Source organism: Pipra filicauda, unplaced genomic scaffold (assembly GCF_003945595.2).
Source record: "Pipra filicauda isolate LSUMZ 115617 unplaced genomic scaffold, ASM394559v2 scaffold209_size2725305_pilon, whole genome shotgun sequence".
NCBI lineage: Eukaryota > Metazoa > Chordata > Aves > Passeriformes > Pipridae > Pipra > Pipra filicauda.
In genome coordinates, this window is record NW_024104320.1 from 2,367,670 (window position 1) to 2,387,892 (window position 20,223).

At 39.7% G+C, this 20,223-nt stretch overlaps 1 protein-coding gene across 3 annotated transcripts in view; it reads right to left on the reverse strand.

The window, feature by feature from the left end:
• The window catches only part of LOC114002884 (CD2 associated protein), an 81,509-nt gene that overhangs the window by 24,744 nt on the left and 36,542 nt on the right, over positions 1-20,223 (reverse strand). For all 3 annotated transcript variants that reach the window (XM_027749272.2, XM_027749273.2, XM_039380955.1), the window contains exons 3-7: positions 16,303-16,456; positions 12,307-12,407; positions 8,216-8,336; positions 5,690-5,874; positions 2,188-2,296 (exon numbers count right to left, since the gene is read on the reverse strand). In XM_027749272.2, coding sequence (XP_027605073.2) covers positions 2,188-2,296; positions 5,690-5,874; positions 8,216-8,336; positions 12,307-12,407; positions 16,303-16,456 — 670 coding nt within the window. The remainder of the gene's footprint in view (positions 1-2,187; positions 2,297-5,689; positions 5,875-8,215; positions 8,337-12,306; positions 12,408-16,302; positions 16,457-20,223) is intronic.

Genomic DNA, 20,223 nt, shown 5'->3' on the forward strand with positions numbered 1-20,223 from the left:
ACTACAGCACCATAAGAACCATGTCAAAGAGATGAATGTTTAAACTGAGGTCCAAAAAACAAAAATCACATTGACTCAAAAAAAAAAAACCAAAAAAAACCCAAAAAAAACCCCAAAACAAACAAACAAAAAAAAAAAACGAAACAAAAACCAGGTACACTACAAATATCTATCAAATTTGAGGACTTTATTCAGTAGTAATAACTGTAATACCTTTCACTACATCCTGATTCTGTAAAAATAGATGCATTTCCTTACTGCCTGGGGAGTTGGCCAGTATAATCCTTTATATCCTCTGCTCCTCCAACTACTTCTCCCCTCTTCACATACATCAGAAGTCCCACAGCAGACAAAAAATGGTGCCAGAAAGGGGATCTTTCACTGTTCTCCAGGATGGCTGGAGGCAGGGAGTCCTGCACCCTGTCCCCACATGCTGGGCTGTGAATCCCGGCTTTCAGCACCACCAAGAAACTCAGACATGTATGCAAAAAGTATGTACAATTTGCCACTTTAGCACCTTATTTTGTGAGCCTGGTATTCTGCCACTAATTAAGATAGAGTTCAGCTTAACTTTGCAGCATTTAAACTTCAGTAAATACTTTTAAGAAAATGTAGTTTAAAACTGAGTCTTTTCCAAAGAGTTGAAACTAACAATACAGTAGCAGAAATCACAGATATTGTATCCTAACATAATGGGGGGAAAGAGGACTCAAAGTGTGCTTATTTTACTTTTTAAAGAAAATATTTTTACATTCTTGCACCAGAGGCCAAAAAGAGCTTTCAGAAACAGCAGACCCCCACTGCAAAATAAGCTACACTAGTCTAAACACTTCAGAGATCTTTGCTTATCTGCTAACACATGAACATAGTTTATTTTAAACTTGGTCTCTCAAAACTGAGGATGAGATACATAAACTATAATATGGTCTATATTAAAATAAAAACACTAAGAAAGAAATACAAACTTTCCTTCTAAGGTTATAAGGTGTTCTTGTATGGTGTCTATATTACCTACTGATGTTCTCCTACAGTTTCTATTACTGTCATAATTAACTTCCTCTCTGATGTATTTGTTTCTCTGGGAAGCAGAGACCCAGCAGGACTACTGGCTTAGTCCAATTTCTCTGGTTTTAGAACCTGAAATTATGAAGAGAGCTAAATACTGAATGTTCTGAGTGTTCAGCACTGAATGCTCAGATTTTTTAAGCAAAGTTGGGTTAATTTTAATGCAAAATTTTAGACAAGTCAAATTTCACAACACTCAGGGCTGCACACTGTCATGCTGGCTCTTGGAGCAATAGCAGTGGAATGGTTTAAAAGCAAGATGTTGCAGTTTTCTTATTTCTGCAAATTATGTATTCCATAGAAAACAATACCCAAAATAAGGTATTTCCACATAAAACAAAAATATACTTGAAATTACAATATATAAGTTGAAAAAATGTCTGCTCTGGAACCAGGGAAATGAGCTGTCTACACATCACATAATCAAAGTTAATTTTTTATATGGGGTTGGCACTCCCACAAGATGCTTTGGGTTGGCTTAAAAACATCTCTCTAGATGGAAACATGCAATTTGGTAGCTAAATGAAGTCATAAATTCTTAGAGATGATAAAAAAGAAAAATACAAACAACAAAACAACAAAACCCAAACTGAACCACAATGAAACTGAATTATTGAAGGAACAGACTTCAACACAACATAAGCACCAACTTTCTGATCCAAGAAACTTTGCACAGAGTTAACTACAGCTTAACACCATCTCCATAGTAAATCCTGAGCCTAAAAAGTACCTTCTACAACCTAGGGACAGAAATTGGGTTGGGGGACCATTCCATGGAAATATGTCTCCAGCATCCCATTGGAACACAAAGCTATGCAGAGAGTAAATCACTTTGAACACATCAACAGAAAATTAATGTCAAGGGGACTGTTGCAGTAAAACTTCATACCCCAGACTTATTTTGTTCTGGGGTACAATCCCACAAATATTTTTGATTCTTTTTCTACAGAAATGTAAGCCAAAATTCCTTTAGATTTTTTTTGCTCCTCAAAGGTACAGAAAATTACACAAAAACCCAGTATACATTAAAGTTTTAGATTTTTAACACGAAAAAAATTGATAACCAAATACTTCTCATGAAAAGACTCCCAAATAATAGATGTACATGTTCATCAGCCTTACCTTTTGGTTTACTTTCAGCTTCTGATTTTATTACTTCTGGTGAGTTTTCAGTTTTTGTTATGCTGGGAAAATGAATTAGCTTTGATCCAGGAGAATGGGTAGGTAATGGCTGTATGAAGGGAAGAGAACTTTGTTAACGAAAATTCTTTACAGGTTTTATTTTTCATTAAACTACAGAACACGCCACTTTTTCATTAGCTGAGATGATGCAAATTAACATCTCAAAGAGATTCAGTGAGCTTTCCCATTAAGCACTTATCTTACTGTAGCTACTCCATTACAGACACTGCAATTAGACTTCAGCTACTGACTAAAGACAGAGCACAGTTTTCAAACTGGAAGCCAACCTCAGGACAGGGCCAATGTACTTCAGCAATTGTATTTCAGCAGTTCCAGGTGTTACTCTCCCATTAGCCTGAAAATTGCCTCCTCCAGCACAAATCTCTGCTCAGAGGAACTCCCTGACAATGCTTACTTTGCACTGGGATAAGGCAGGAATATTCAGCAGCCACACACCACCTCAGACAATCAGTTTTAACTACTCAGCCAAATGTAAGAGCACATAAAAACCCATCCCAGTTTCCCTTCACTCTTAGACATTTGTACAAAACAGGTGAGTGTCACTCAAGACTTCTCCTGAATGAAAACCACTACAAGTTTCAGAGTTAACATCTAACCAAAATAAATATTACAGAATTTTTTTCAATATTTTTCCCCAGGAGACTTACTGAGCTGCCAGATTCTGACAGCTTCAGCTGCATCCACTTCTTCACAGCCCAACGAGCTACAGAGTATGATCTTACAGTCAGTACTTACCTGAGCAGCCCTAATAGCATTATTGATGTGAAAAATCCCACTGCCTTTAGTAACTCTGTTCATTTTCATTTACAGTTCAACTTTGCAGATTTTCTACTGTCAGAGAAACTAGATTTGCTCTCCCCAAAGCCAGACAATGCCTGTAGGCTGGTATTTGGTACCTCTGTCATACCATGGAGGAAGCCACGGTCAGTTGGGATGTTCCTGGAGGACATATGCAATTTAACTCTCTCCAGAATGGTATATGAAGGAAGCACTAAAATAACCCACCTACGAGATTAAACAATTCCAACATGGAAATAGTTCTCTATATTTCCCCCTTCCAAAATGAGATGCAATTAGAAGTAAGAGAGGAAGTCTAGGTAGGCAGGGTATAAATAGCTGGAGCCCAGGCAGGATGCTGGGACCAGCTGAAACAATCTGCTGCAGCAGCATAAGTGCCCTTGAGAACTTCAGATACATCAGTACTCAGCTGTCCTGTGCTAAACAGTCTCTGAATTTCCCAGGGGAAAAGAGCCCTCTCTACTCTAGACAGCTTTTTTTTTCCCCTTACAGACTTAACAACAGAATGCCCTTCCAGTATCCCTTTATCTAACCCTGAAGCGAGTTAAGCACAAATCCAAGGAAGCCATCTATTTTCCCAAGACCTTCATAAGAGTTACCTCCCTTGGGCTCTCCATGTTTTTCTGTAAGTCTGTCTGCCTTTGGGATGACTTTGGCAACAAGTGGAAGAGGAATATTAAGTGCTAAATGAAACTGTTTATTTCTCTGTCACTAGGCTATGCAAAACTGTTTTCTCACTTCGTTTCCTCTCTTGCTGAGAAATGGCCTGCAAGAGCTTTCCAGAAAGGCCAACCAACAAAACACAGCACCAGCATATTTTATTGTTTATAGACAGTCAAATACGACAATTCAGAAGGTCTGAGCAGACTTCATATTAACTGAGCAGAGTTTAGACAGGCTCTTCATATTCCCAGGTAACAAAGAAGAAAGTAGGGAAACGTGCTTTCGAACCATCGCTCTTGCGACAAGAAGGCAAGATGAAGCTACGTCCTGTAGCCCTCGTCTAACAGCGTTCACTTGAAGATCTAGTGATCCCACAGACCCCCACTTCAAGGGACAAGGTCTGGAGATATCTGAGGAAAATCAGTGTGCCTTCACAGAATCACAGAATGGTGTGAGTTGGAAGGGACCTTCAATGACCGTCCACATCCAACCCCCATGCCACGGGCAGGGACACCTTTCACTCGATCAGCTTACTCAAAGCCCCATCCAGCCTGGCCTTGGCTGGGCAACCTGTTCCAGCATCTCACCTCCCTCACCACAAAGCACATCTTCCTTATGTCACCTCTTTTCTTCCTAAGTCTCTCCTCTTTCAGTTTGAAGCCAGTGTCCCTTGTCCTGTCACAACAGACCTCGGCAAAAAGTCTCTCTCCATTGCATTGAAAGGATGCAATAAGATCTGCCAGGAACCTTCTCTTCTCCAAACAAAACAATATATTCTTTAGGAGGTAACATTCCCCAAGCCTTAAACAGAAGGCAACACACTTGTAACTTTCATTTTCTGAATCATCTGATGCTTCTGACTGGACCAGAAACAAAGAAGACATTACACCTCAATAGCATTGCTATTGAGGGAAAACACATTCAAGGAGTCTCTGTCCCTACTGTCCTTCCAGGGACTCAACTGACCTTCTGCCCTACACCATTACAATTATTTCCATGGCAGCAGAGGAAAAGAAATCAGTCAGCAAAACAGCATTAATAATCATAACAGATTGAAATGGATAAAGGCTTTAAAAGCTTTCTTGAATTCACCACCTGAGTCACATCTGAAAAATTGGACTATCTCAGCTGTCTTTAATTTATCAAAAGCTAAAAATCCATATATAAGCTCTTGGAATAAACAATGCATAAGTTCAAGATAAAGGACTGAGAATCGTTGTTGTGCTTTCAAGGGGTAACAGCACTCTCGGGTTCAGATCCAAATAAAACTCAAACTGCAGCAATTCCACTATCATTGCATTATCTGCTCTCTCCTAAGCTCCAGTGAGTTCAGTATAGAGAATAGAAGTGCTCCTTTTTCCACTCACTCATAAAAAATGAGGAAAAAAAAAAGAATGAGGATGCAAAATTCTAAAACTGTATTTTTCAGGTTTACATTATCAGCAGTTTATGGAGTCAAAAGCTTGGCAGCATGCTCTGAAGGTAATGGCAGTTAACACCTTGAACAGCAACCTCAACATCCACCAAAACTTGAAAAAAAAAAAAATCCAACAAAAATTTAAAGAAACACCAAAATATTCCTTGTTTTAAAAGACAAGTTTAACGTGCTCAAGAAGGCTTAACAGTCTTGACCCAGACTACAAAATCTGTTATAAGGAGGATTATGAGAGACCTCACACTGCAGATGTCTTACACCACATGGCTCTGAAATGACAATTTCCTATCACCTTGGGTTTCCATCTCTAATGTTTTAAATACCAAGACATTTGAACATTTGGTATTTGACATTTTGGAATCAATGTTAAATATAACTTACTTATAACTTATTAGGAAAGAAGCCTGAGGAGATTTGTTTCATTTTTATAGGTAAGAGCCCTATGAGATGATGATGGTCAGAGCCCACATTTCTTAAATTATTTTTACAGGAAACCCCAAAATAACAGTATGTACCAGTACAAACCTTATCTTGCTTTTTATCTTCTGATTCATTACTAGGTAACCTCGTTTTAAGTTTCACTGAGCCTTCTTTAAAGATATCCCCAAACCCAACACCTCGGATTTTCTTTGGCTGTGCTGGTCCAGACGCAGGTTCACCCCCGTTTCCTGGAGAGGTCACAGGTGAGGTAGGACTATTGGAAACAGGCTCTGAAAGTAAAATAAGAAAGGAAAAGTTATTTTAATAACTGAAATTATATATTTGCTTTTCTGGGGCAAAAAAGTGGAAGCTACACAGCTGTGTGCACTGCTCCTGTTAAACAGCTTTTCTAGGAACTGTAGTTGTAATACCTCACATTTGTTCTAGTTTTATATTCAATACAGGACCAATTGAAAAACTGAAATGACACCAGTATTGCCCTGATTACTCTGGCAATTAAGTCAACAGATCACTAATATTTCTTGCTATTTCAATTATCACTCAGGCTCCACAGCCTTTTAACATCAATGTTTTCCATTAGTTTTATGAAACACTGCTTATTCATTCTCTGAAAACGGGGTTTTAGTCCAACATTTAAAAGCTTCTCATTAGCAGAGCTGCAGCCACAGGCAGCAATGATCAATACAGGTCCACAGTGAATCCAACCATGTTTAAAGAGCCACAGGAAAACACAGTGTCTCAGTGGTAGATGATGCCTCTCAAGGCACCAAAGTGAATTTTTCCTATTGCTCAAAATGCAAATAGATAACACAACGATTTAGCTCTTACAATTTTTTAGTTTTAAGGGATAACATTTATCCAGCCCCCAAAAACGTATTTCAGAGAACTTAATTTTGGCATTAAGAGCTTTGAGACTTTTTAAACTTTTTTTTTATTTTTAAGTTATGGTCAAATCCGTTGAAGTTTACAAACCAATATTCACAGGTAAAATACTTTTACATGCAGAATTCCAGGAGACAGTCATGTGAAAACAGAGAGCTTTCATAAGCCAAATTCAAAATAGCCTCCACAACTTTTAGCATTTTGGTTAAGTTCTCTTCAGCCTATGCATGTTTGGAAACTGCAATAAAAATTAAAGCCTCTTCCCTTTATCATAAATTTAAGATATTTTGATGACACCATGAGGCTACATGGCTCTTGACTTCAGTTTCTCACCTTTTCTCTATCCGGTTGCTCTTCACTCAGCTATATCCTCTCAGATATCTAAAAGGATAGCTGGACATCCCATTGATGAGGAAAGTCCAGGTCACATGTTTGAAAGACCCCAGCTGAGTGAATGAGGCAGTTACTGTTTCCCAGGAGTGAGGATGGGAAGAAACGTATTCAAGATGCTGTCTGTCAAAGTACTGAGCATTAAATATAAACCCTGGGAGGCTGAGGCCTGTTAAGTTACTGACAGAAAATACAATTACTTTAAATTACTGTTCAGTCTCACTGACTTCAGTATTGAGGAATTAAGACCAACATATATCCATTTGTAAATTTATCTCAGACCCCGCTAAACTCAGGGAACTTGTCCTCCAAGGATACAGCCACTGAGCTATTTGCAACTTCAAGTCAAACAACTCTTGTTTTATGCTACTGCAATTATTTCCACAATTTACAAAAGGAAAAAAACGAAAAAAAATCCAAGCCAGAGTCTCCTTCCCTATGTCTGAGCAAACCCTTGTTTGAAACAATCAATACTGAACATCTTGTAAATGAGGGTGCACATTACCACCAGGTTAAAAATCACTTTTCCCCTTGAACGTTACACAGCTTTGTCTTTAACAATTGTCTTTAACAATCAATTAAGTCCTGTTATGATGTTCCCAAAAAACACTCCTAATTCTAGCAGTGTCATATCACAAGTCTCGAGCCTTCAAACAGTTCTTCATAGACCAAAATGTTCCTAAAGTGCATTTTTTCAAGGGAACAAAGTAATTGCCTGTAAAGCACAGTCCTGCCTGGCACCACTCAGCACTCTGCTGTTCAGCCAGAGACCATCTGCTTCTGCCCCAGCTAAACAGCCACAGCCAGAAAGGAACAGCTAAATGTAAATTCTGCCTTAAAAACATTTCATTGTTAGACTAAAACACAATGAAGAATCAGGGCTCCCTTCCCAGGGCTCATTTTAAGTTGAGGCTCTCCATACCGTTTTGATTCGGTTTTCAGTTCTCAAATGACTTGGTTAAACATTTAAGTTTTGTGTGTTCAAGAACTCAGGACAGTGAGAATAAGACTGAAAAAAGCTACTAAACAAAAAAATGATTTTCTGTCTAATACTAAAAAGGATCAACTCTGAACATAATAAAATTTCTAATGATAAAATGCAGAACACACATTTGCAAGATCAAGACCTTGACTGCAATTTTATTTGAAGTGCACTGGGAGCAAGACAGGTTATCTTCATACTCAGCATCAACACTTTCCAGAATGAAACTAAATACTTACCCTTCTTAGGAAGCTTGAATTCTTTACAACTTTTGCTGTACTACAACCATAATACTCCAAATTATACCCAAGATCTAAGATCACTTTGCTAAGGGTTTACAATAAAGACAACACCACCTGTGTCATCCACAGCATCCTGTGTTTCTCCATCATCCATTGACTCCAATTCCTTCACGAAGTTTGAAGGGAACAACCCTGCCCTGCCATTCAGTGTTCCACTCCACCAGCCTTCTTCTACCTGTAGAGAAATATTTTGCATGTTACCAACAGACCAATAGAGCAAAAGGAAATTCCTATCAGTTCCATCCACACTTCACTTATAAAACTCTACAAACAACTTGGGGAAAGTTCAAAAAGACCATAATTTCTTTATAGAGAAACCTACCAAAGATGTAGAAACAGTATGCAAAAAGAACAATTTACTGTCACTTCTATCACTACAGCAGTGATCCTAAACCATGAGATTAGCCCCATGACAGTTAATCCAGAAAAGTAGCAAAATGTTCATCAACTTTCTCAGGGTAAGACAGAATAATAGGCACTGCACGTCCAATAGAAGAAGAAAATATTAAACTGTTTAGGAAATAAAGATGAAACTTTTAGCCTGGCTTTCTATGGAAATTTTTATGCATTCTTGCTGTCCATGTCTTTTCCTCTGCTTTGTCCAGTTTCCACAAGTCCTGATCCCACTTGCTTTGTATCCATTGGGCAGCTTCACACAATTTCAATCAAAAGACACAAGTTTCAAAGTTATAATTTCTACAGATAATATTGGGTAGAACAGAGAGAAGTCCTTAAGGACATCAGAGTAATGGAAAAAAACTAAGCTGTCCATTCCTCCTATCAGAAGGCAGCTGGCTGAGCAGGCTCTGTCTGGTGCAGGGACTTTCCCATCAGAGCTGGCCAGCCAACAAAGGTGGCCAAGTCCACAAGGATTTTGTGGTGGCACACAGCAGTCCTAACGAAAAAAGTCTGCTGGATGCCAGATTTTGTTGGCTTTGCTCTTCACAAAACAACTCGTTTTTGCACTGGAAATAAACTTGTTCAGGGATTAGGGAACATAATGACTCTAACACTCAGTTATGTGCTTGAATTCCTGGTGTGTCACTTGCACTGAAATACTCCAAAATTTAATGGAATCTTTATCAGGAATAACCCACGGTCCAAAGCAGAACAAGCAAAAAAAAACTGGGCATGCAGAGGTGACAGGGTAAAACAATGCCAACAGACTAAGAACAGTACTCTTCCAATTTATGAACAGTTTTCAAAATGTCTTAAATAAATACAATCTATTTACCTAATGAGTACTACTTAAAAACTCTAATTAAGATAAATTTTCCAAATCTTTCATTTCAGTTGCCTTGTTTTCGGGCTGGAAAGCTGTTTTTAGAAAAGCAACAGGGAAAGAAAAAGAAGCAAACCAAACAGCAGTTGTTTACATTGTCTTTTTTTAGCCTTGTTTTGTAGGTCACTACGCCTGACACACAGGCACAGTTTTAAACAGCAACCCACCTCCAGGCAAGCAAAGCATATCCAGAACCTGGCAGTGCAGAGACTGGCAATGAAAAGAGCACTGTTATTTTTAAAGGCATCCTGGTGCTCAAATAGAGCTTTGCTGTGCATGGTTCAAACTCAGAGGCCGGTTCCCTGAAACAGATTTTAAGCACAGATTACTGGCAACTGCTGCCCAGGCTCTGGCACCTCAAGCTTTACATAACACATGATAGAAACCTAAAATACAAATGCCTTGACTCACCCAGACTACACCCAGGAGCCTCGAGAAAGGGACTTTTAATGCTTATGATACAGAAAGCAGCTGGAGCATCCCTTTCTTCTTCTGCCAAGAAATATGGTCAGCAAAGCACTTTGCAGAGTTGAAATGCAAAGCGATGATGCCAGTTCAGAGACACTCAGCAACAAAACAAACATTTCTTGAGCACACTTGCTTCAACCTCCTCAGCACGCTGCCTTTAACTGACTATATACTTTTTCTGGTAATATAGTTTGTATCTTTAATTGACATTTAAAAATCCGGTTTAAGAAGTTCTACACGCTTCGGTGGAGAACATCTGCACATCTGTTGGTGCCAGCAACACAGATGACAATTTCCCAACCTTCCTCTTCCATTTCAAAATCTTACCAGATGATACAATTTTCCACAAGAGGGAGGTACAGCTTTGGTACACACAGCAGAACTCTTTTAGTGTGAATCCCATCAACTTATTTCTATCAAAAAACTCAAGACTTCTCAACAAGAGAGAAGGAGGAAGGCTGAAACAAGCAGTTTTGCCAATACAGTTTGTTTTTTTTTTTAATAAAAACTTCACTAATGATGTCAGATGAAATTTTATTTTGTTTGATTACACCAGTATGCAAGTACTAAAAATATACTACAAAAATAAATCTGCTCATTAGTGCTGCTTCTGACAAGAGTGGGTGAAGATATAAAAGAGAAACAAAGGTTTTACAGCAACGATACATTTATCACGTGCACTCTGTGCATTTTTTTCCCACGCATAAAACTCACATGTTCTGTAAATAAGAAACCCTGTGGATTTAGCCAGCATACAGCACAAGAGCCTTCTTCCCTAAAAGCTCTCCTCAATATTAATAATTTCATTTCTGAACACATCTGCCTCCACCTTTGATTTCACAATCAGTGGTGTCAGTTTTAAGGACGTAATTTACAAAAACAACTCAAGGACTAAATACTGAATTATTCTCAGGTAATGTAGAACTGAAGCTCATTTTACCTTATTTTCCCCATAAAGAGGTAACCAAGTGATCTTTCCTTGAAGGAACACTTACAAGTTATCTGTATATATATATACATATATATATATGGGAGTGAATCATCTCACAGTAGTGAAGACAAGTTCTCCCAGCATACAGCACAACCAGTGGACAGTATTTTCTACCATTCTGCACATTTCTTGTCCATCAGTACAGTTTTGTGAAGCAGACAGACCTAGTCTACACCTGCCAGGTCTATTCTACATCACCATAAAAACAGTGTGCCAACAGCTCTGTGCTCATAGTAAGCTGCAGCATTTTTCTATCTGGTAGCATTTGCCTAAAAAAATTTTTAGCAGTTTTTCTTAGAAATAGTGAAGACTGGGCACTCACATATTTTAAAATCATTAGGAGAGGAGTAAGAATGAGGACTAATAAAAAAAATTTCCTTAAGAAACCAGATGAGGAAATGCCTTGATGTTTTTATTCTATTTATTCTGTCAGGACTGCTAGTACAGGCACCATCCACAAATTAAACTGCCGAGATTACCCAGGAACACTCCTTAACAAACACCCACACAATGGTATTTATGAAACTGAGTTTAGTGAGCAGGTTTCACAAGTCATTTGCTCTGTTTACTCAAAGATATTAAATTCTACTAGTGCAAATGAACTTAAAGACATAGCTTTTTCCTTGCTAGGAGAATGGCAGAGTTCTTCCTAGCAACTGTCAGGTGAGCACTAGCACTCTCTTCAAAAGCTTCCCACAACACAAGTTGCTATTGAATGGAAGAGATATCAAGGAAGCACATATAGGAATAGATAAGAAACCCCCACCCCAAACACCTACTCAATCACATGGGGCCAATGCCAAAGTCTAAACATGGAGATATCTTGAACTGTATTTCTTACCCAATGGAAAAGGGAGGCAACAGAAATAATAACATGCTGTTGAGTGCATTTGTATGCTCCATATTTTTATGCACGTGGGGTGAAGTAGATTGTACTACAGCTAGAGGCTTCTGTGTTGAATATTGGTAATGTTAGCTTAATGCTTCAATGTGCTTACAAGAGAGCATAAAACTGGAGAATCAGGTCAAATAACATTCACCTAAATCAAGTTAGAGTATGTCGAATTAAAGGAAACTGGTCCAACAGTTTTAGCAAAAGCATCCTAAAAATAACAATCACACAGACAGGACCAAAGATTTGTAAAAGTCTTTCAAAAAATGAATCTGTGCTACAGATCAAAATTTATTGCTGTGGGGATCAAATACTTCCTGTAAACATCTAGTATTCATTGATTTAGGATTAGATCCTAAGAGACAATCCTAAACTAATAGCTTTAGCTGCAAAAACTCTACTTTTCCCATGCTATTTTTCCAACATGCTTGCAAACCCAAGCAATCACCCAAAAAAGTCAATTTGACTTCTGGCACATAAAGAGATGATCAGCTCTGCAAAACAGCTCTTACCTCGTCGTTGATGTCGATCACATCCCCCACCTTGAGCTCCAGCTCATCTTCGTTCTGCGGGACGTACTCGAAGAGCACTTTGCACTGACGCTTCTTGGACCCTGAGCCGAGGGGAAGGGCACAAGTAAGAACACCCACAAAGGAAAACTAGTCTTTCCTTCACTCAAGCTCCTGAGGATCCAATCTGAGCAGAAGACCCATAAGCCATCCCAAAAAGCTATGTTGCTTTTGATGCTGGTTTTCCAGTTTGTTGTGTCACGTTAAGTCTATCGAGCCACAGCTTAGATGGAGGTTGAGAACAGATGGACAATTCCAACACTGCATCGCCCATCACCAACACCCTCTGAAAACATGTGGATTCAAAAGTCAGGTAAATCCCCACTACTACGATTTTTCAAGCTATTTCCTGACGAAAATCTGCAGGAATGACAGTTGCTTCCAGTTAGCACCTGCTTTGAAGAAAACATGCAAGTTTGAGCCTCCAGTCTTTAGGCAATCCTGAAAGGAGAGACACCTTTTGTTGTGCACTGATAGCCCTTCTGCCCTCTAACACAGACCTTGTTAACCACAGCTCTGAGGTAACACCAACATTTGCTGGGCTCATATTTCAAAATCCAAACTCATTTTAATCTGCAAATGCAAAAAACCCTCCCTTTTCTCAGTGCCAGCATGGAGTCAAACTAAGCATCAATTAGCAGTGTTTGACAAAAGCAAAATTAAAATTAAGTGCAATCTTCAGATGTTTGCCACACATCATTAAAGCTCTGCAGGCGTTAAAAAGACAAAATGACATCTCGAGATGGGGAAGCATTGAAGTGACTTCCAACAACCCCTCCAGTCACAGCAGTGTGAACCCACATTGCCTAATTACTGTGCACGTATCCTGGAGTGATGCTGCTGCTGAACCCAGAGAGTTTATGCATTTCTCCTTCAAACAAGAGGCCATGCCTTTAGACCTTTAACACAACAGAGCAGCCAGCATGCTTTTGAGGGCAATTATCATCCTGAGCTATGACCCACACATGTTCCCTATCCTCCTCAAAAGCAATCTGCTTCAATTTAAATGAAAATATGAATCAAAAGCTTGACGTGGCAAAGCCTAAGCTTACAGGAGCTGTATAATTTCCATGCTTTTTCCCATACTTTCTACTCCCTTCACACTGAAGCTTCAGCAATTACGATTAGCTGTGTAAAAACATTTCAAAATACAGATACTGCCTCCAAGATTGATCCTTGTCTTATTATGGCAGTGTTCAAAGTCCAAAGTCAGACATCTAGAAGACAGCCACACCCAGCAGCCTCAGTACAAAACACACCAGGCATCTGAGCAATATTCTGCATCTAAAATTTCTGAGAGAGGCCTCACCAAACCTAGAGTTTTCTCCATGCTGGTATATGACCCGTGCAAGAAACAAATAAACCAGAAATATGAAACTCTGTGGGTTACTTCTAATAACACATAATTGCCCACATAATATCCCCTTCTTTTGCCTCCACTGGAGCTCATACATCAGCCCAGAGGGATTGTTCAGTTTACAGTAATTGCAATAAACGGTTCACTGGCCTTTACTGTCTCCTGCAGCGCTTTCAGGGCTTCTCCTTTGTAGGAGATTAACTGATACCAAAAAAAAGGCAAATTAAAAAGGCACAGCCATTTGGTATAAATCTGATCTCAGCATTCCTTTTTAATACTGTAATTCTACCTAAATGGGGGAGAAAACAAACCCACGGATGGGATGCATTTCACATCCAGAACTCTTCCTCACCTTTCAGTGAGACCCAGTTTAGGAAGTACTGCCTTCCAGTTTTGAAAAGCCCTAGACTAACTTAGGAAAGTTAATGACAAAGCTGTGTCAGGGAAGGTGTAGGATGGATATCAGGAGAAAGTTCTTCAACCAGAGGGTTGTTGGGCACCAGAACAGGTTCCCCAGAGAAGTGGTCACAGCACCAACCCTGACAGAGTCCAAGAATCATTTGGACTACATTCTCAGGCACATTGTGTGATTCTTGAGATGTCCTTGTGCAGGGTCAGGAGTTGGACTCAATGATCCTGATGGGTCTCTTCCAACTGAGGATATTCTATGATTCTAAGGTAACCAATCCAACTCAGGAAACAACACTCCAGCTTCACGTGGTACTGCAGGACTGCTGGGCTGGCAGCCTGCAGGCAATTCTGTTCCTTTCCAAAACAACTTGTCTGGCTTCAGGTTTTGTTTGTTTCGTACAGGGTAAACCAAATATAGCCCTTTGTTGCAGTCACTTAGCCCACCTTCTGTGTTTTCCTTCTGCTGAATAAAGGCAGACATCTAACTGATAGGAATTCTGCCTGCAGCTCACCACCCACCTGACACAAAATACCTGAATTCAGCAGTAGCTGGGAGAACAACACAAGGAACTGAGCAGGACAGACAACCTACCTCACTGCACATGAAAACTTGCTATTAAAAAAAAAATATTAAGAGTTTCTTTAGGATTATAAACCTCATTTTACCAGGTGAGGAACCAGAAGTGGAAAGACAACTAAGCTCTGAAAACCTTTTGAAGGATGCAAGTGATGGCCCAGGCATAGAGCAAACAGGATCTGCTGGAGCTGTTTAAACAATCTTCCAAGAAAAAGGGAACAGCAAGTAAAATGGAAATGAAGACTGTCACTGTACCAAGGTAAACAGCTGTGTGCCTAGAGGAAGGTGCTGGAACACCATTTTCTTCCAGAAGGATGAGACTAGCCAGAGCATTGTGGAGTTGGAGAGCAAGTTGTACCTACTATGGCCACAGCCATCAGCATGAGGATGAGACATGAGATACGGGATCATTCCAGGGTTAGGGAGACCAAAACAAGTAGCTGGCAGCTGAACTGGTATCAGATCACGTTCACAGAATCCTAGAATATCTCGAGTTAGGAGGACCCGTAGGGATCACACTTATTCCCCTTCAGAGCCTGGCTGCATTTATCCAGGAACAGCATTAATCCTTCAGGCTAGATTTTTCCAAAGCCTGCTGATGTAAACATCTAACAGGCACATACTAGTGTTGCCAATATGCACATACAGATCAGAGACACTAAAAAGCAATTTTGAACCCTTAGTTGCCTAGAACAAATTATCAAGAAATTTATAAATCTGGTAGTCTTATATCAGGGCTTTTGAAGACAACCAGTGGCTCTTCTCCTTTTATGGGCAAAATCTCAAAGCATAAACACACCAGAAACAGTAAGTTCTGAATGCTTTCTTTTTAAAAAAGCAGGCTTAAATCATAAAAGCCTCCAATCCCTTGTAAGAGAGAGGAAGCCAGAGTAATTTAGAGCAATGTCTTATAAGAGACTGATATGTCCAAATAAAAATGACAAGTCAATTTGCTGGATGCAGGGAATGGCAAGTTTTCTGCTCTACATTTTGGTCACCATGATTTAAAAAAGGGGCATTAAAACACAGAAACCACAGATACAGAGGCAACAACACCGCTCCTCACCATCCTGAGGGTTGCTGTTAACAACAAAAGGAAAACCATGGATTTTGTTTAGACACCAACTCCACCTTATTTCACACCAGAGGCAGGCCTACCCTGAGTAATCTGAACTCTGGAATGCTTCCTTGTCACAAAACCTTGAATTTTTAACAAAACTTTATGTTTTAACATTTCTTTTAAAAAGACCACAGGAAGATATCTTTGATTATCATGAAAAGGCCTGCAGGTCTCATTCAGGTACCTGATAATACAAGCAGAGTTTACATGAATTTGCGGAGCTCTCTGGCATCTGGAAGGGGTCTAAATCCTGTTCCCAAGAAAATTCATCCCTATTGCTGCTCTTAAAAGCTACATATAAGCTTTCTGCCCATACATCCAGAAGCAAAACTTGGCTTCAAATCAGTTTTTCACCCTATGCTTCTAGTTTTCCTTATAACCTTAAAACTAAGTCAGGCATTAAATAATTCATGTTTATTTTTAAAAAGCCTGTCAGCAGCTTATGCAATTGAAGGAATTGGAAGGACTACATACTCTTCTTGAATCCTTTGGATGGGGGATGAGGCTGAAATCCTCCTGCTGGAAGCCCATAGCTGCTCATCCGCTGCACAAGACTGGCTACATTGCCAGATTTCTCCCTCCTGAGTGGTACAGCATCATCCTTGGGCTCTACATCCTTCTTAACTTCCTGAAACAAGAGATTTAAAAGACTGAGAGGCCACTTAAATTACTCAAGAGGTCAGTGATTTTAGGCAGGCATTCAAAAGACTAACAGATTTCAGGTACTTACCATTAGGGGTGTAATAAGATATTACACTCGAAAACCATGGCATCCTGCAACTAAACATATCAAAGGCCTTAATAAACTTGACTCTTTCATACAATCATGTTAGTGAAAAGGTAAGCTGATGTGCTAAGAAAATTCAGAAACAGGGGCAGCATTTTAGCCATCTACTCCAACTCTAAGAAAAGTAGCTTTGAGCCCAGAAGTCCCGTATTACAACTCTCATGTCACAGTTCATATTTGAAAACATTTGTAAACATATAAATATTACTTCAACGGTAGACCCACAGGGCAGGGCAATAAAATAATTTATTATACAAAATGATATTAGGCGATTATCTCTGCCTCAGAAAGCTCCGAGGTGTTTACAGATAAGATACAATCGAATTGCTGAAAGACACGAGTGGAAAAGAAAGTGAGATACAAGAAACAGTGAGAGCAAGTGAGGAGAAAGGTGTAGGAGGAAAATAACAGACGTAATTTTTCTGGTAATTGTCTCCCACCTTCCTATCTTTCTAAATTAGGATATTAGCATTGGAGTAGAATGTGCCAATCAAGACTAAGAAGCCTATAAACAAGAAAGCATCAGTTCTTGATAAAAAGGCCAAGTACGTAGCAGTTACTCTACCACATCAGCTCATTAAGGGAGATTCCAGGGGAGAACAGATACTCTGAAAGAAGGAAACCATCACTTTGCACAAGAAACCCATTAAGGTGGATCAATGGCTCATCTAGTGCAGAACACAGCTCCCAGGGGCCGCAATCCCAGAGGCTCTGCAGAGAGCTATCCTGCAACTCAGATCCTCCCACATTCCCAGGGCACCCATAAGTGTTTCATGAGGGAGATATATCTCCTTTTTATGGCTGCAGCTGGCCCTGTCTAACCCCTTTCAGTACCCATGGTCCTGTCTGCCTCCACAGCATCCTTGGGGATAGACACCAGACATTTGCCCTTTGCTCCATAAAGAAGCTCCTCTCTCCCATCCGCTCTAGGCTGACACCTCACTACTCCCCCAGGCTGTTCTCCCCATCACTGAATTTCATTGGGCACAATCTTCACGGCTCTGTAAACCTGGATTGTATTTCCCCTTGGCTTTGTCTTCTCAGCTGAAGAGTCTGAGCCCTGTCATCCCCATGTCAGACAACTGCTCCATCCCTTTAACCATCTATCCAGAGGCCTCTCTCCATCCCAGTCTCAAGGTTCCATGTAGGTATGACATGGATTAGCTTTTCCTACTGCACACTACTTGGCATTTGGCTCCCTCCAAGCCATCTGTTTTGTCTGCTCAGCTCCTTACCACGAGCATGGCACTGAACTACATTAGAGTTTAACAGCACTCAAAAAATGGGAGTGCCCACTGTTAAATTCTCCAGATGACCAGAGGTGCTGAACAAAGACACTACCACAACTGGCTCCTGGAAATCCCATTACAGACTCTCCTCTATCCTCACAAGTCATTGATAAGTCCTTTGTTTATAAAGAATCTTCCACTTCTTAATGGAACTTTTTGTTGTCTCACAGGAACTTCATTCCTTCAATAACTCGATGGAGAACTTTATCAAAGACTTTCTGAAAAGCCAAGTGTGTTACATTCACTGAATCTCACACATCTGTGTGCTTAGCAAGACCCTCAAAGTCCATCAGCTTTCCCACCACCCCAGAATTACAATGTCTGGAGGAAAGCAAACACCCATTAGTACTTTGCAGCTTTTTGTGATCCACTTCAGAACAATTCTTGCATCCACCATCAGTAGCCACTGGTTGACAACTCCACTACTTAATGCAGATGTAGCAGCAATAAAATCTTTAATATAACTGAAAACAATGCCAGCAAGGCATAGATATACACTTACTCATGTTGTGTGAACTCTTAAACATGAGCTTTAAGACAACAAAACCCACGCATCGATCAAGTGCCAAAACCAGCAGAAACATATTGCCCAGGACCTTGCTGGTGCTTTCTGGAACATTAAAGCCCAGGTTACCTCTTGCAGCTGTCCAGCAGGAAAGGTCTGCAGGTCTGAAAACTACTGATGCTTTCAAAGATACTACAAACTTCAAGTCAAAAAGACCAAAGCACCTCCCTATTTCTCAAAAGAGCAGAGCAAGTAAAATAAGCAAAACTACAGACAGCACAATATTTCCTCCCACTCATCTACATTAGATAAAAAAGGCTTTTCAGAAAACAGTCAAGTAGTTCCTGCTGTTACTCTCCTTTATCCACAGTGACTTCTGCCCTGGAGATCTTAGCTCTGCTGAGATCCCATCTTCCAAGTCAAAAAAAAAAAAAAAAAAAAACAACAACAAAAAAACCCACCCAAACAAAAAAACCACCAACCCTCCAGAATAGCGCAGCTTCCTATCTACCTCCCATCTGAATAGACATTTGACATTTCAAAGACTTTGTCATTCTCATCTTGTTTTTCAGCCAGTTACTTGCAAGTCTGATAAACTAAGAGCAATTAAATTTGCCTACAGCTGAAACGTTTGCCACACCTTCAAAACACCCTTCTAGCTGCCTTACTGTCAAGGCCATTGTGCTCATCTGAAAAACATACTGGTACTTAAAAACTTGCCTAGAGTGCTTCTGACCCTGGATTTTTAAAATTATAATCTTTTGCTATGTGATTTATACAGCCTCCAAAATCTCCAAGCTGCTCCAGGAACTTCCAGTTAACCAGTTTCCCAATTGTGACACTTTCCAAGTGAGGAATCAGCTCCAGGCTGCTTCCCCAACTCTGCACTTTGCACAACACTTCAGAAGCAGCTCCTTCAATAACTTTGTAGGAAACACAGAGTTGCAAAAAGGAACTGGGGAAGCCTTACACTGGCAGTTTGTTTGAAAACATGACCTCCCTCTTTTTCTTTTAATTTATTAAAAGACATGAAAAATCAAAAGAGCACACACACAACACTTCCAAATGTTAGAACACTCTGTGAGGTAAGACCACCATAATCAGTAATTCGAATTAAACAGAAAATATACTTTTAAATCCAGCAGTAGCATCAAAAGCAGCAATCTAACAAGTTATAAACAATAAGAAATTATTTGAGGCAAAAGCAGTGCCCACTACAAAAGACCAAGGTCCCAAAACCAAAAGGAGGAATGCTTGAGTGCCTTTCTTGCCAGGCTTGAGTCAATAATTGAGTGGTGACAGGTAGGAAATACTCAAAGGTCTAACACAAGACAATAGTTAATTTTAACAGAAACTATAATGGATTAAATTTAAAAAGAGTCTAAAATAATTCTGTGAGCAATCATTACATGCAGAAAATCTTGCAGCCAAATTCAAAGGCTGAAGATTTACTGATGAAGAATTTCATCAGCAGAAACCAGAAAGAACAATCAGACATTAGGAAAGGCTGGTACATCAGACTTTCCTAATACAGACAAGATATGAAAGTTGAACTTTGATACACAGTTAAGAGAAACCATCCTACTCCAAGGCATACAAAAGGAAAGAGGTTGCAAGGAAAAGTTCAAGGTGAGTGTGTGATAAAAACAGCAGCAGAGAGCTGCAAATCCATCAGATTTACAGTGAACAGATGTGGGTAACAACCACACGAGAGGGTCCTGCCACAGCAGATAGTGGAAAATCTAGCTTTGACAAAGAACTACAGACGCAGTTAGGAAGCAATGCATGGATAAGTCAACAACTACTTTTTCCAT